Here is a 15,170-nt window from a genome sequence, read left to right as displayed (position 1 = left end):
AATTCTCCTCGTTCTGACATGTGAGCCTATAACCCGTAGCAACCTTAAAGGAGACAGCGCGGAAATGGTGACGTCAAGGAAATGGTTCGCACACACAAAAGCAGATAGTGAAAAGAGTTAGATTAACAATCTACGCTCTGTTACCGGAACACGACTAACTAATATGAAAGCAACATCATCCTCTCCGTTCACTTAGTTTGCGCATTAATGCAAAATGAAACGGTAAAATACGTATGAGAGTATTTGAAAGTGCTTTAATCGTATGCAGTACCTAGGTTACAGTAGTGAAACTGCTGGTTTGGTCTAACTGTGGTCAGAATACGGGCCTTTTACGAAACACTCAGCCAACATGCAGCTATTAAATTACATTTTAAATTATATCGAACGAAAGATTTAAAAAAATCTTTGAACAAAGGAAGAAAGTTTATTCAGATAGCACAGAAAAAAAGTGAATTATAAAAGACATTAAAAGAATAATGTCAGCTAAGTGATATAAAATAGATTAAAAAACTAAAATATTTTAAACTTTGCAAAACTATGTCTGAAATAAATAGGATACCTAGCATGCAGTCACCAAACAAAAAGTTTCCTTATAGACTTTAAAAAGAACAAAAAAACAAAAAACAAATCAGATGCAAAACCTGCACTCCACAATGCAATAAAATGAGACACAAAATAAGAAAAATGACAAAAAAGCTATTACAACAATCAGTTGAAAATGAATTGTATATAACGTGACTATTGAAATTGTTGCATTTAGGGGGGCAAAAACTATATTTTGCAACCGAATTGCATTAAGTTAGTGGAAAATCTGACGCATTGGCATTGACTTATTAATATTATGGACAATCTGAGTGAATGTAGATGCGGTGACATACAAATATAACGTATTGTGTTGTCAGCATACAGCTGGAAATGCTATAGATCCCTTTCATCTAAAATAGGGGTTATCATGTAGATCTTAAATAAAGTGGCCTAAGAATGGACCTTTGAGGAACTCCACAATTAATTTTTGTTCACCCAGATTTACAATTATGAAATACCAAATTAAATCTGAACCAAATTAGATTTGTAGTTTGTAAATGAGTTCATAAACTCTCTTTTAAACTGAGAAACAGTAGAAAGTACTGTTCTACTGCCAGAACAGTAGATTGGAAAAGGCTGGTCAATAACTTTTTACTGTTTACTGTTCCAGGGGAAAATGTGAAGACCTTGTGACAAATGTGAAGTACTTTTCCATGTACTGCATCTGGTTAATGATTGTTTTTTCTTTCACATTGCTATTATTTTGAACACAAGTATGAGTAAATCTAGCACAGGTAAAATCTGCTACGGTAAAAATGTTATGTTCCTTCCCCGAGAAAAAAGCTAAACATGACCAAATTACCATCCATCCATCCATCCATCCATCCATCCATCCATCCATCCATCCATCCATCCATCCATCCATCCATCCATCCATTCTCTTTACAACCTTGGCCCAAGTGGGGTCGGGAGGGCTATGACCAAATTACTCCAAACTTTTTTAGGTTTTGCACCTTCTCTGCGTTGTTTTTATCTCCATGTTTTATCCAATTAAATAACCAAAACAATTCCTCGTGATAAGACAGAAAGGTTAGTCGACCAATCAGGCGCTTTATGCCTTCTTAATCGGCGGTTCGTGGTTGATGTTTAGACGATTTATCCAATCATACGTCAGCGCAGAAAATGTTGGCCAATAGCAATGCGAGAAGAAAGAGGGTTGACTTGTTGGAATGAGCCAATCGTTGCGCGGCAGAGTGTGACGCATCCTCCCATCAGCTGTTTTTGTTTTTCTCCGAGAACACTGGAAGTTAATAACAGCATAATAACAGGATTCCTGACTGGCTAGGGGGAAACATCTTATTGGGGAGGTGACAGCGTTGATTTTTAATCTTGTTTCGGTTCGACAGAACTCTTCCTCTGGGAAATGAGCGCTCCCCGAACCGCTATCTGAGCCCGGACATTCCTTTCCCTCAAGAGTGCGAGCGTGGCGCTTGGAGTCTGGACGCCGAGGAGGAGCAGCGGGCCCCGGCGGGGATCGGCCCGAGCCAAAGGCCTTCAACCTCGGACAGCGAGACGACAGAGGTTCCGGTGGCTCGGATGGAGACCCAAGAGGCGGTACCGGAGGGCCCCGGACCTCACCGCCACTTCATCTGCTCCTCGTTCAACCAGGACACCACGTAAGCTACCTGCGGGCCGGGCCGGGCCGAGCCGAGCCGAGCCGAACGGAACCGGGCCCAGGGTGAACTCCTTCATGTACCTGGCTGTTGCATAACGATTTTCTGCCGTATTCCCAGATAACGGTTTATTAGTTTTGTTGACATAAACCCAAACAGTGAAACCAGAGAGCAAACAGAACAAATCTGCAGGTTTTTTTGTAATCGGAACATCAGAAGTTGAAGATAAGGTGGAGGTGAAGTAGGCCACTGCGTTAATCTTCAGGGCCTGTTGCACATCAAAGTAGTGAATTTATGATCGAACCACGCTGACCATAACATCAACAATCTGGATTAACAAATTGAGGAACATTAGTAACATGGATAAATATGCTTCTTAAGTATTTTTGCTTTGTTTTTTGAATGTTAATAAAGAAATAAGAGGCAGCCCATGGCTGCTGAAGTTTTTAATCCCAGAACCACTTCAGAGTTCTGCTCCTTCCAGTCCAAAAAAATATCTAGTACAAAAAATATATACATATATTTTGGACGCTGAGGATTTATCGTTTTTCTCTTTTCTCTCTTTGTACTGAATAAAGCACCAAAACATATACAAAACACTAAAACATATATATAAACATATATATTTTTGTATTTTTAATGAAAATTAAAGTATATTAATAGGTAGCAGGTAGGCAGTGATCCATGGTAGGTTAACTATGTCCACTGGCCAATAGCTCCATGTTGTTCCCAAATAAATGTACTGTAACTTCTTAAGATTTAAATACTTGAATATAAACAACTCACCTGATGTCAGCCTGTCAGTTTTATAAAAACTACAATACTTTGAAAAAAACAAAGAAAGGAAAAATTGGGGAGTCCTGGTCTACTGTAGGCTCTTTTTAAAGTGACACATAAGTTTACTTACAGCAAATAAGTCAACTAATGTTTACTTATTTGCTGTAAACATAAGCAATTGATTTTTTCTCACTGTCTGAAGTTAAATCAAACCAAACTTCTCTCAGTTTAGGTCAGCCAGAATGACCCAAAATTATTCCTATTTGATCAATTTTAGAAAATCTGTAAAAAAAAAAATATATATATATATATATATTTTTTTTTTACAATTGTGTTCTTTCCAGATGAAAAAAATATATATATATATTTTTTTTTTTATTCAGAAGTTTGCATGCATTTGTTCAGCAACAGGAACAATTGTGTTCTTTCCAGATGAAAGCCTAGCTAAAGAATGATGCTGCCACCACCGTGTTTATCTGTAGAAACGGTGCTATCCGTCTTCTTAAAGGACTCCATTTGTTATTTTTCGCAAAATAATTCTTTATCCTAACAGCCGGGGAGATGGTTGTGTAAGTTCTGATCATGAAGTTCCTTCTCTTGATGACAGACAGTGTGTGTGTTTTGATCGCAGCTCTCTGTCCGTGGGCACGAAGACGGGATACCGGCTCTTCTCCGTCACAGCTGTGGACAAACTGGACTGTATCCATGAGGGAGGTACGACGCAGACACTTTCCATGCTAACCTCACCACCAAACAAAAACTCCTGAAGCGAAGAGGATTCATTGTTGCAGAACATGCAACTTTGTATTCATGTTTATCTCAGAAGCAGTCTGCTGCTGCATTATTCTGCTAATCACAGCACTGTCTAAGTGCTTTTTTGAGCCCTCATCAAATGGGCCGTATCATGACTTCTCAACCACAGATGTCTCCAGAAGCGACCGTCAATTAATTGCATGACAAATTAAAACCAGCTCAATCATTTCCATTGGCATGATTTATTGTTGTTTTTCCTCTTTTCTCTCTTTCTACATAAAACTGGAAACCAAATGTTTTCAGTTTGGTTCTTTGGCCCCTTTTTTTATTTTTCTTTTTTGTTTTGAAGGAACATTTTCTTTACAGATTTCATAATTCCTTTTATTTGTTCTTTCTTTTGTTTTGTCTGTTCATTTTGGATATTTAAAATGTTTTCCAGTTTCAGTGTTAAATGTTTATTAGAATTGAAAGTTTTTTGATCTTTGAGAGAGTTTAATTATTATTATTATTATTATTATTATTATTATTATTATTATTATTATTATTATTATTATTATTATTATGCCATTACCATTATGTTACTTGGAAATTGTCTCAAAAAACAACATTATTGTTTATGACAGTATTTGTCATTGCGACAGGTCTAGTTGTAAACCTAGTGTAAGTGCAAAAATTATATGTTTGAATCAATACTTTTGTTTATTTACAATCACTTTACCAGACAATCAAGTTTAATTCACCATATTGTGAAAAATAATGAGACAGATAATCTGTGAGTAGATCAATATCCTCCCTCACCTTCTGTTGCCGTCAGGAGAAACACACCACTCCCGAGTCGCCCCAATCAAAAACAACCAATCAGAGACGGGAGGAGGGGCTTAGTGCTGTCAATCAATCTTATGTCGTCGCTGCTAAACGTGTTAATGGAGAAACAATTCACCCTTACAGGAAACCCTTTTGTCTGCGTTCATTGGTGGCCACGCTAACTAGCTTTAGCACTCACGAGGCTGCTTTGGTTTCTCTCAGTGGAGTGCCCAGACGTCTACATCGTGGAGCGACTGTTCTCCAGCAGCCTGGTAGTGGTGGTCAGTCTCTCCATGCCCCGTCGAATGAACGTCTACCACTTCAAGAAGGGGACGGAAATCTGCAACTATAGCTACTCCAACAACATCCTGTCGGTGAAGCTGAACAGACAGGTGAGAACGGGAAGCGGATCTTTCCGGTTGTGTCCGGCTGCGTTGCCGTGCTGATCTCATGGTTTGTCGACTTCAGCGACTCGTGGTGTGCCTGGAGGAGTCCATCTACATCCACAACATCAGAGACATGAAACTCCTCAAGACTCTGCTCAACACGCCGGTCAACCCAACAGGTACACCCAGCTACCTGGTCATTTAACTGAAAATAACTCTGCAGCAGCAAATGGACCACAGGCTCAAAATGTCTGCGCAAAATTATAAACTCCAAACTTGCTTGTGCACATGAATCAGTAAAAAGTGTTCTTTCAGAAGATTCACTATGGATAACTTTAAGCGTTTTTACCATCTCTTTAGCTTCTAATGTATTTATGTTAGACAGATTTTTAGTGGGTAATGTCTAGTGGGGTGTTTTAAAGTTGGTTCAATCAAAACTAAAGACATTTATCCAATTGGAGTCCATTTTAAATGAAGCATCTAGAAATTGGATTCTCCAGGTGGCCATTTTCATTGGATACAGATGGATGGGAATTGGTTCAGCCGGAACAATTTCTCACAAAATTAATATTTTGGCCAGGAGAGCAGCTGCAGCTCACTATAACACGGTAAGCAAGTCATTTGATGATTTGGGTGCAAAAACTCAACGTTCGCAGAGACATTCCTGTTTTGGTTATTTGAAATGCATTACAGAGTTTTCACTTAAAACATGGGCATCCAAACTGGGACACAAGGGCCATTTACAGCCGTTTGGGTGATTCTGTTCAGGACGGAGCAAATCTGTCCTGCAAACATTGACTGTTGATGCAGATGAACCCTTTATTTTCAGAGTCAGATTTTCAAAAAAAGAAATATTATTCCAAAATGTTAGATACAACACATTTGTTTTCTATTAACTATTTTTCTTAAAAAAGAAAAGAGAAAAGAAAAGACAACCTGCCCCCCGCCCTTCCAAAAACAAACTAAAAACCTGTCTTTTAATATGGCAATTATGCAATTTTATGTTTTGGGTCTTTTCTATAAAAATAGATTACTTTATGCATGTTTTGCATGTTATTGAGAATATTTTAAAAATACACAAGTAATGTATTCAGTTTTTATATTTTGTGCCTCGTGAATGCTTTCATCACTTTGGCCCTGGTTGCAAAATGTTTTTACATCCCTGGCTTAGAGCGAGTGTTCTCTAGGCTAAATATATGTGAAACTGAAAACTGCCTTTTGTTACAAGAAGAAAAATAATGCATTGCTGCTTCTACTTTTTCTTTTTAAAATAACACCCAGAACATTTACTTCTTCAGTTGTTTTGGCCAATCATCTGTGGGTTGAGTTAAACTGGAATTCCACTTATCAGGACCGAAACATAATCACAGTGAAAGAGGTCAAGTTCAAATTTGACTCAACTGGTATAAAAACTTACAATGCTCCCTCTGCTAACCTGTAGGTCTGTGTGCGCTGTCCGTTAACCATGGCAACTCCTACCTGGCTTACCCAGGCAGCGCCACCATTGGAGAGATCACGGTCTACGACGCCAACAACCTGGTGAGGATCGGGGTTGACGGGGTGAACCCCAGTTTTAGATTGGATGCATGTCACTAGAAAGCATTTGTTTTCCCACTGTTAGAGCACAGTGACCCTGATCCAGGCCCACGACAGCCCGCTGGCGGCCCTGACGTTCAACGCCTCCGGCACAAAGCTGGCCAGCGCATCTGAGAAGGCGAGGGCGTGAAAACAGCAAAACCCTGCTTTTGTTATTTTCAATAACATGGAGCGTGAACTACTTCTTCTTTTCTGTAGGGTACTGTTATCAGAGTTTTCAGCGTCCCAGAGGGTCAGAAGTTGTTTGAATTTCGTCGGGGGATGAAAAGGTTTGTGTTTATATGTGGTTTTAATATTCTGTGCTTCTGAGCTGGGATGAAGAGAATCGTCTTAGTAGCGGAAAAACTACCGGCTCAGCAAAGCAATTTTTGTGGAGTTGGCTTTTAGAGGATGCTAACAGGCTAACAGCACACCTGGATGCGTTTCCCTTATAAATATGCGCAAAATGTTGTCAATATTCTGCTAGTATTAAAGAAACACACACAATTTTGCAATTGCAGTGTCTCCATTAAATAAGAAATGGAATCAAAATCACATGTGAATAAGTTTGTTCACGTGAGAAGTTGTTAAAAAAAACACTCCGCGCCATCATCCTCCATCAACTTTCTGTCTTCTTCTTCTTTGTAGTTTGTGCCAGTGGCAACATCCGGTTGTTGATTATGTAACTGTTGTGATGCGAAAAAAGTGTTTCCATTGGAGAACTGAAAAATAAACCAGTTTCGATACGACCCAAAAAAACACACTCCTCATCGTCATGCCAAATCTTTTTATTTAAAAATGTGATTTTTCTTGAGATTGCAGAGTTCCAATTAAGCTAATTTATCTACAAAATGTTAAATTGTGCAATTTTCTGGTCAATGGAAATGCAGGTGAGAGGAATTATGTGTTCCATCTTCACTCAGAGGCTGGAATTGTTCAGTTCTTGTTAAAGAACTAGATCAGGTGTGATTCCAGTACCACGCTACATGCACTGATGCTTTACAAACTGCTACATGTGTTTTTCGAAAAGGAATTTTGAAGTTAGTGTTCTCTAACTATGAACAGACTCTCAAATCAAATTTAATCTCTTTTCCTAAGATGATTTTCTTATTATAAGAACGTTATGTTAGCAACGTATATTCTCTTTTGAAAAATGAACAATTGCATCTTAATTTAGTGTTTTCTCGTTGATGTCCTGTTTCAGATACGTTAGCATCAGCTCTTTATCGTTCAGCGCCGACGCTCAGTTCCTGTGCGCTTCCAGCAACACTGAGACTGTTCACATCTTCAAACTGGAACAACACAGCCCCAGGTAAACACCGTTTCCTTTTATGTTCGAGTCACCGAATAGAAGCTCTGGGGTAAAACGGTCATAAAGGCTTGAATGTTTGAGTCTAAAGGTACAATGTTATTTGGACATGGAGACTTTCACTCATTTATTTAACAACCTGATTTATTTAGAGCAGTTTTAGCCTCTGCTCAGAGACCCTCTTTACAAACCTGCAGATGATGTACAAAATATGTAGAGAAATGTCATCTTTTACATGGTTTCTATTCTCTACTCAATAAGTATTACATTTATTTAGCAAAGCATAGCTTTGGATTTTAGTTAGCCATGAGTTCTGTGGCATAAAATTTTACTATCAGACAATATATTCTGATTTTATTACCAGATAAGACCATTTTTCATCACAATCCCCTCCTTTGATGATAAGAAAATACATAATGTTGCTTTAATCACATCAAATGTTATTTTGTTCCCACAGTTCTTCTGGTTTTTTACAGCAGTAAGGCTGAACATGGGCTGCTGGACAAACTGCTCTTTTTCTGCTCAGAAACTTTTCCATAGCTAGCTTGCTATGCTAGCTTGAGGAGCAAATCAGCTTGGTTAGTTTGACTGGCAGCCAATCAGAAAACGAGCATAAAAAATAATATTTAAATCAATTATTTGAACTTATTCATTATATTTAAAAAAGAAAGGACTGAAGAATAAAAGATTATGATTAAAATATGTTTTCTTTTTTTCCCCCCTCATCTTCCCTCTAACTTTCTGAGGTCCTTAAATGGCCCCCTAATGTCCCACCCAGCGGGCCACGGACCAGACTTTGAAAAACTGACTGAAAAAATCGGAAACCCAACATCAACTGGATAATCAGCCCTGACATAAAGCTTTTCAGTGAGCTGGCCTTAAAGAGACAGACATTTTTAGCGTCACAGTCTGTCAGAACGCTCTTTAGCTATTTGCAGCTTAGAGACACATGCTGTGTATTACAAAACAATACACAGCATGGAATATCTGCTTCATGTCAGGCACACATTGTACTTTATACACACCAATCAGATCCAGCACAAGCCAGCTGTTTGCCCCCATTTTGGCATCAGGCTGCAGTTATAATGCAGACAAACAAACCTTTAACCTACTTCACCTGCATTGTCCAGGTCGCTTCAACATGCCTCACTGACCTAGCCAAAGTATCTGTCATGAAGCGTGTGTCAAGAGCAGGACATGGAGCATGGACAGAGGTTCAGGCAGCGGAATGGAAAAATACAGCAAAGGAACGATGTAAAACAAAAAAACAGGAGCTCAAATACAGAGGCAGAGGTGGAACTAAACAGAGGAGATGTGGAACAGCTGTGGCTGAACACAGCAGGGAGGCTGAGGGAGGAAGACTTAACTAAAACCTTAGGGTCTACAACCCAAAAGGGAAAAAAGGCCTGATGTCAATCTAAGAGAAATAATTTCAGAATACAAGAAACAGAACCGAAGCAAAGGAATGAACTAATATGGCAACACCTTAGTGACAATAATGAACACAGAGGCAAAGCAAATATTAGCGAGATTTATCCAATAAAGAAATGATCAAAACCCAGAAGAAAACTAAAACCCAAACATCCAATGATCATAACAACAACTTATTATTATACATATGTGAGAATCTCCAAAATATGACTGTTTTCATAACCTTGTCAGGTTTACTCAAAACAAAATGTTTGTTTGAATATCTGTAAATATGTGACAAACTATCACACATACAAGTCTTAGTTTTTTTTAAGAACTAATGGAAAAATATTGAAACAATACATAAATCACAATTCTACTTACTAATCTGTGAACCTATGTCTTTGAAAAAAATAAAGGAATAAAACCATAACTGCAGTGTAACCACAGCTATTTTAACTGTTGTGTAAGCTAGCATATATTACCTAACACATTTTCCAAATATTGATCTGAACATCTTTTGGGCCATTTATAAAAACTAGAAATAGTAAAAAAAAAAAAAAAGATAATAATAATAATAATAAATTTAATTAAAAGTTTCTTGACATCGTGACGATGGTGGACATTTTTCTCTTTCTGAAATGACCCAATGACAAATCTCGTAGGAGAGGAAAGCCAACAGAAGTCTTAAAGTCTTTTATTCATCTCAATTTTGATAATCAGAGGCTTTCAATGTTGCAACAACAAATGTTGAATCATGTTTTTGCAGCATTAAAATGAGCTTCCTTTTTAATATCACTGGTGATTTTGTTGCCACCTACTGGTATGGCCAGTGGTGTAAGGATAAAAAAAAAGAAGTAATTTAAATATTGATCCTGAACCTTCATGTTCCCTCCAGTCAAGAGGAGGAATCTCCAACATGGTCGGCATATGTGGGGAAGATGTTCACGGCAGCCAGCACCTACCTACCCACCCATGTGTCTGACATGATGCACCAGGACCGCGCCTTCGCCACCGTACGGCTCAACATGTTTGGCCTGAAGAACATCTGTGCCCTGGCCATGTAAGAAATCAGCACCCCAAAGTTATTTTAGTTTGTTTTTATTTTTCATATAAAATGAAATATGACGGCTTATCGGAGAAATACAGAAAAAAAAGGAATAGTAAATTTCTGCCAGAAAATGTTCTGGAAAAACAAGGCAGTTCTGTGAGCACAAAAAACCAAACAATCTCAAATTTTAAAACTCAGAAAATTTCCAAAAGTCCAAAATCTTTTACTTTACAAGCTCAGAAAATTTCCAAGTTTTTTTTCTAGAAAATTTTTGGAATTAATCTAGAAATTTCTATTTTTTTTATTATTATTATTATTTTTTTTTTTTTACAAATTTTAAATTTTTGGAGCTCAAAAGATTCCAAGTTTTTTGGAGGAAATTTCTGAAATTGATCTAAACATTTCTTAGGTGTTTTTTGGTGGAAAATTTACTTCTCGTTTTTTTTCTATGAGCAACGGCCCCAGTGCATTCATTTCTGACCTCAAGAAGGAGAAATTTTTCATGTTCTGAAACTTCCAATAGTCAAAAATGTTCTACTTCACAACCTCAGAAAACTTCCAGGTTTTTTCCAGATATTCCAAATATTTCTGGACAATATTTGAAATTAATTTCAATTAATTTAAAATAATTAATTGAAATTAATTATTTAATTAATTTCAAATAATTGGAAAACACTGCGTTAATACGCAGTCGAATATATCTAAATAGATCTGTTCACACTTTATCTGTGTTTCAGGATTCAGAAGCTTCCACGGCTGCTAGTTGCTTCCTCAGAGGGTTACCTCTATGTCTACAATGTAGATCCGCAGGACGGAGGCGAGTGTGTCCTTGTTCAAAAACACAGGTGTGGTCATGTTACCAGAAATATTTACGCCGTCAAAACGACAAAAAAAAAAAAAGAACCGATGTTCATGTTTCCGTGTTGTCCCCCCTCCTCTGCTCCTTCAGACTCTTTGAATCGGGTGAGGAGCAGGAGGAGGAGAAGGAAGAGGAGAACCAAGAGGACGGCCCCCAGCAACCCGCCGGCCAATCATATGCTGCCACTGTGGCTCTTCCTTCCACGCCCCCTTCCTCCACCACACTCATGGGTAACCTGTTGTTGAGTTAGAAATGTCTCTCAATACTAAATATGTGTAATCCATTTTTATTTGTTCTTTCCACTTTTTTAATAAAGTGTGGTAATGGCAGACATTTACTGTGTTTTAAAACCTCTTACAATGTTTCTACAGCTTGGCCGTTTAAATATTGTCTCGTTAAAATCACAAAGTAAATATGCTTCATTTACTTTGTGATGAAACACCAACACAAACGTAACAATTATCTAACAGAAGAATGATTCCACTTCAGAGCTTTGTGATATTTTATGTGGGTCTATAATAAAAGAATGAAGGCTTTGACTGTGAAAAAGATCTAGGGGTGTGAATACTTTTTCGAGTTGCTGTAATTCCGATAGTAATACCTAAATGGAATTTTATGCAGAGATTTGTTGGGATTTTATAAAAAATTCCCTTCTCACCCTCCACCGGGTGGTCTGTTTCATCCTCTGAGCTCGGGTCCTCTACCAGAGGCCTGGGAGCTTGAGGGTTCTGCGCAGTATCTTGGCTGTGCCTAGAACTGCACATTTCTGGACTGAGATGTCTGATGTTGTTCCTGGGATCTGTTTGAGCCACTGCTCCAGTTTGGGGGTGACTGCCCCGAGGGCCCCGATGACCACAGGCACCACTGTGGTCTTCACCTTCCAGGTATTTTCCAGTTCCTCCCTGAGGCCCTGGTACTTCTCCAGTTTCTCATGCTCCTTTTTCCTGATGTTGTAGTCACTTGGTATTGCTACATCCACCACAACGGCTTTCCTCTGTTCTTTATCCACCACCACAATGTCCGGTTGGTTCGCCATTACCATCTTGTCTGTCTGGATCTGGAAGTCCCACAGGATCTTAGCTCGGTCATTCTCCACCACTTTTGGGGGTGTTCCCCACTTTGATCTCGGGACTTCCAGTCCATATTCTGCACAGATGTTCCTGTACACTATGCCCGCCACTTGGTTATGTCGTTCCATGTACGCTTTCTATCTATCTCTTCCATCTCTTCCATTAGCTGGCCAATGGAAGAGATGGGATATATATATATATATATATATATATATATATATATATATATATATATATATATATATATATATATATATATATATATATATATATATATATGTTTGCAGTTAGTTAACAATAGTCACCCCACTCAGCGACTTTCTTAATATATTTAGCAACATTTCAGCCAAAAACATTGGTATAGCCCAAAATCGGCAGGTCAGGCTTTTTAAAGGTCAGTAATTGGTGATCGTCCAGAAAGTTGCAATTGGTGCATCCCTAAAATTTCATGGGTTTTTTTTCCGTTGGATTGTTGATCAGAAAACATCGCTCTCTTCTCTCTCTCTCCCTCCCAGGCTACTCTGAAGACGGAGGAGCCCAGAGAGGGGAAGTCATCCCTGAGCATGAATTTGCAGAGGGCCCAATCTGTCTGGATGACGAGAACGAGTTTCCTCCAGTCAGCAACCAGAGTAATTAATCCAGTGTTTCTCCAACATCCCCACTGTGCTCCCGCACAAAAAAAAAAAAAAAAAAATTTACAGAACAGCTACAGTACTAGTTCAAACAGAAAGAATGGTCTGATGACTAGAGAGTCTGCGACTTTCCTCAAAGCTCACCGTTGACCTTGGATACCGTGTTAGAGGATTACTTTGTGCTTGTTCCTGTGTTCATCTCATTCTGTAAGAAAGAAGCACTAGGACATCTCTCATTAGGAAAACACCTCCTAATGTTTTTTTCAGTCAATACAATGCCATAACCAGCAGTGTTAGTTATTTGCGAACAGTAAGAGACCTTGGCAGAGAAGTAACATTATCATTGTAGCTAATTCCATTGAAGAATGCAGTCTCATTAAGAACCTTTAAGATTTGTTTTCCATTTTAATTTCAATGTTTTTTTCTCTGAATATTGCACTTTGTTCTTAACTCAGATGTTACAATTTAAGAAAAATAATCCGATATTTCATGTGTTCTTCAGGAGGGATGCTGGAAGTACGTATTTGGTACTAAGTGTAGCCCTTTTATGCAGCTTTAACTCTAACAAAAATCATGTGGTGACTGTTTAGCAGTGCTGCATGTCACTTTAAGATGTAAAAAAAGATTTTGAGCGGACTTTACGGTGCCTGGCTCCGGCAGTGTTCAGGTGAGAGGTCGGGATCAACTCCTTCACACCTCTTGAACATTTTCACATCTTGTCATTTTACAGATGTAACTCGTGAATATGCTTTGATATAAACATTGGGGTGTCCAAGACAGCAGGTTTCCTTTTATCTAATCAACTAGATTTTATCTCTAGAAAAAACGTGTCATTTCGTCATCTCTTCACAGCTATGCCTTACATGTAGTAAGTCTATTCCAGTGGTGGCCACACTTTCGCTAATGCGCTAATAGTGGAGCTACTTTTCGACTCAGTGCTTTAGCATTTGAATGAATGCTAGCTTTGAGTATGTTTAGCACACTTAGCTTCCCCTAAAATACAATAACAACTCTGACCCTGTTTAGGGAAATTTACTATGATGTAACATGTGTCATGGAGGGTATCAACATGGTGGAAGCTAGCTCGCTCTATAGCGTTAGCTTCTGCTAAATACCATGTTGGTATAGCGCTTTAGCCTTAGTGTTTATGATTAGTGCTTTAGGGTTAGCTCAGCTAACGTTTTAGCTAGCGGCGCCCACCACTGCTCTTTTCCTTTAAACACATTGAAGTTTGTAACGCGACAAAATGTAAACAATTTTCAAGGGGTGTGAATAGTTTTGTGAGGCGCCGTAACTGTGTTGTAGTAATTAAAAACAGCTCCGCCTGACATGCCACTTTTGTTTAAAATTCGAATTGTGAAGGCATGTGCAAAGTCCATCTGTGACGTCACACTGGGCCGGTTCCTTTAAAGCTCAGGACAACAGGAGTATTTCCTGACACAAATATTATGAAGTGTTTCCTATAACCTGCCACCATTGACAAATCGTTTTTTTTTATTATCAGCGTTAGACCCTTTAAGTTTATTAAAGTTATTAAATGTTGCCTCGAAACAGACAAGTAGTGGTCTAAAGAAGGAAAGCATAGTGTGTAATACACTATTTCCATCATTACACATGCCGTACGTATTATATTACTTGCAGCTGTGATGCTAATCATGGTAGCAAAAGAAGAGACCAGAGACCTGATAGTAAATGTGAAAGAGTTAACTCTGAGGACTTGGTGACCAGATGATCAGGGCGAAGCTATACGTCTTTGACTTTCAGTGATAGCATTCAAACCTTTTTAATAAGAAGATGTTCAGATGTAACTCAGTTATTTTTACATTGATGTATTAAACATTATTTTGCAAAAGCATTATTACTCATCATCACATAGACTTACCATACCTAATGTATGTTAAGAATTTTTACTGTATGTATAATGTGTAAATATTAAATTTATATATAGTACAAATGTACTATGTAATCTGGTAAATTAAACGTGACTTGCCAAAAGATGGCGCTGTTAGGACATTCTTTGAGCCGTTCAGTTCAGGACATTTTACCCAGCGACCCATTAAAGCTCAAAGTGACTCAACCTCCCAAACTCCGTGTCTGTTTACGTTCTGCATATTTGACAACTGAAATCATTTAGCGTAGAAAATAACAAGTGATCATTAAATGTATTTCATTTATAAGTGGATTGTGCTTCCTGTTAGGCATTTTTGGGGACTAGTGCAGGAGTCAGTGACCTTTACGACATAGAGAATCTTTTTTGGCCTTTGGTCCAGCTAGATATATTTTAAGGCTACAAAAGCTACATGAAACACGTTAGCTTATTTAACTTAGCTTATTTAGATTGTTTGA

The 15,170-nt window shown here is 38.3% G+C and overlaps 1 protein-coding gene across 1 annotated transcript; it reads left to right on the top strand.

The window, feature by feature from the left end:
- The first annotated feature begins 1,760 nt into the window (after positions 1-1,760).
- On the top strand, positions 1,761-14,901 carry LOC103481957 (WD repeat domain phosphoinositide-interacting protein 1). The gene is made up of 12 exons (XM_008437797.3): positions 1,761-2,201; positions 3,607-3,689; positions 4,755-4,924; positions 5,001-5,097; positions 6,360-6,457; positions 6,540-6,632; positions 6,713-6,783; positions 7,698-7,805; positions 10,111-10,275; positions 11,001-11,108; positions 11,213-11,352; positions 12,708-14,901. The coding sequence occupies exons 1-12, from the start codon at positions 2,122-2,124 to the stop codon at positions 12,827-12,829; spliced, it is 1,335 nt and encodes a 444-aa protein (XP_008436019.1). The 5' UTR covers positions 1,761-2,121; the 3' UTR covers positions 12,830-14,901.
- Positions 14,902-15,170: the final 269 nt, after the last annotated feature.

Source organism: Poecilia reticulata, chromosome 19 (assembly GCF_904066995.2).
Source record: "Poecilia reticulata chromosome 19, P_reticulata-male-v2, whole genome shotgun sequence".
NCBI classification, from domain to species: Eukaryota; Metazoa; Chordata; class Actinopteri; order Cyprinodontiformes; family Poeciliidae; genus Poecilia; species Poecilia reticulata.
The sequence above is the reverse complement of the archived record's forward strand: the minus strand, read 5'-3'. Positions and strand labels throughout refer to the sequence as shown.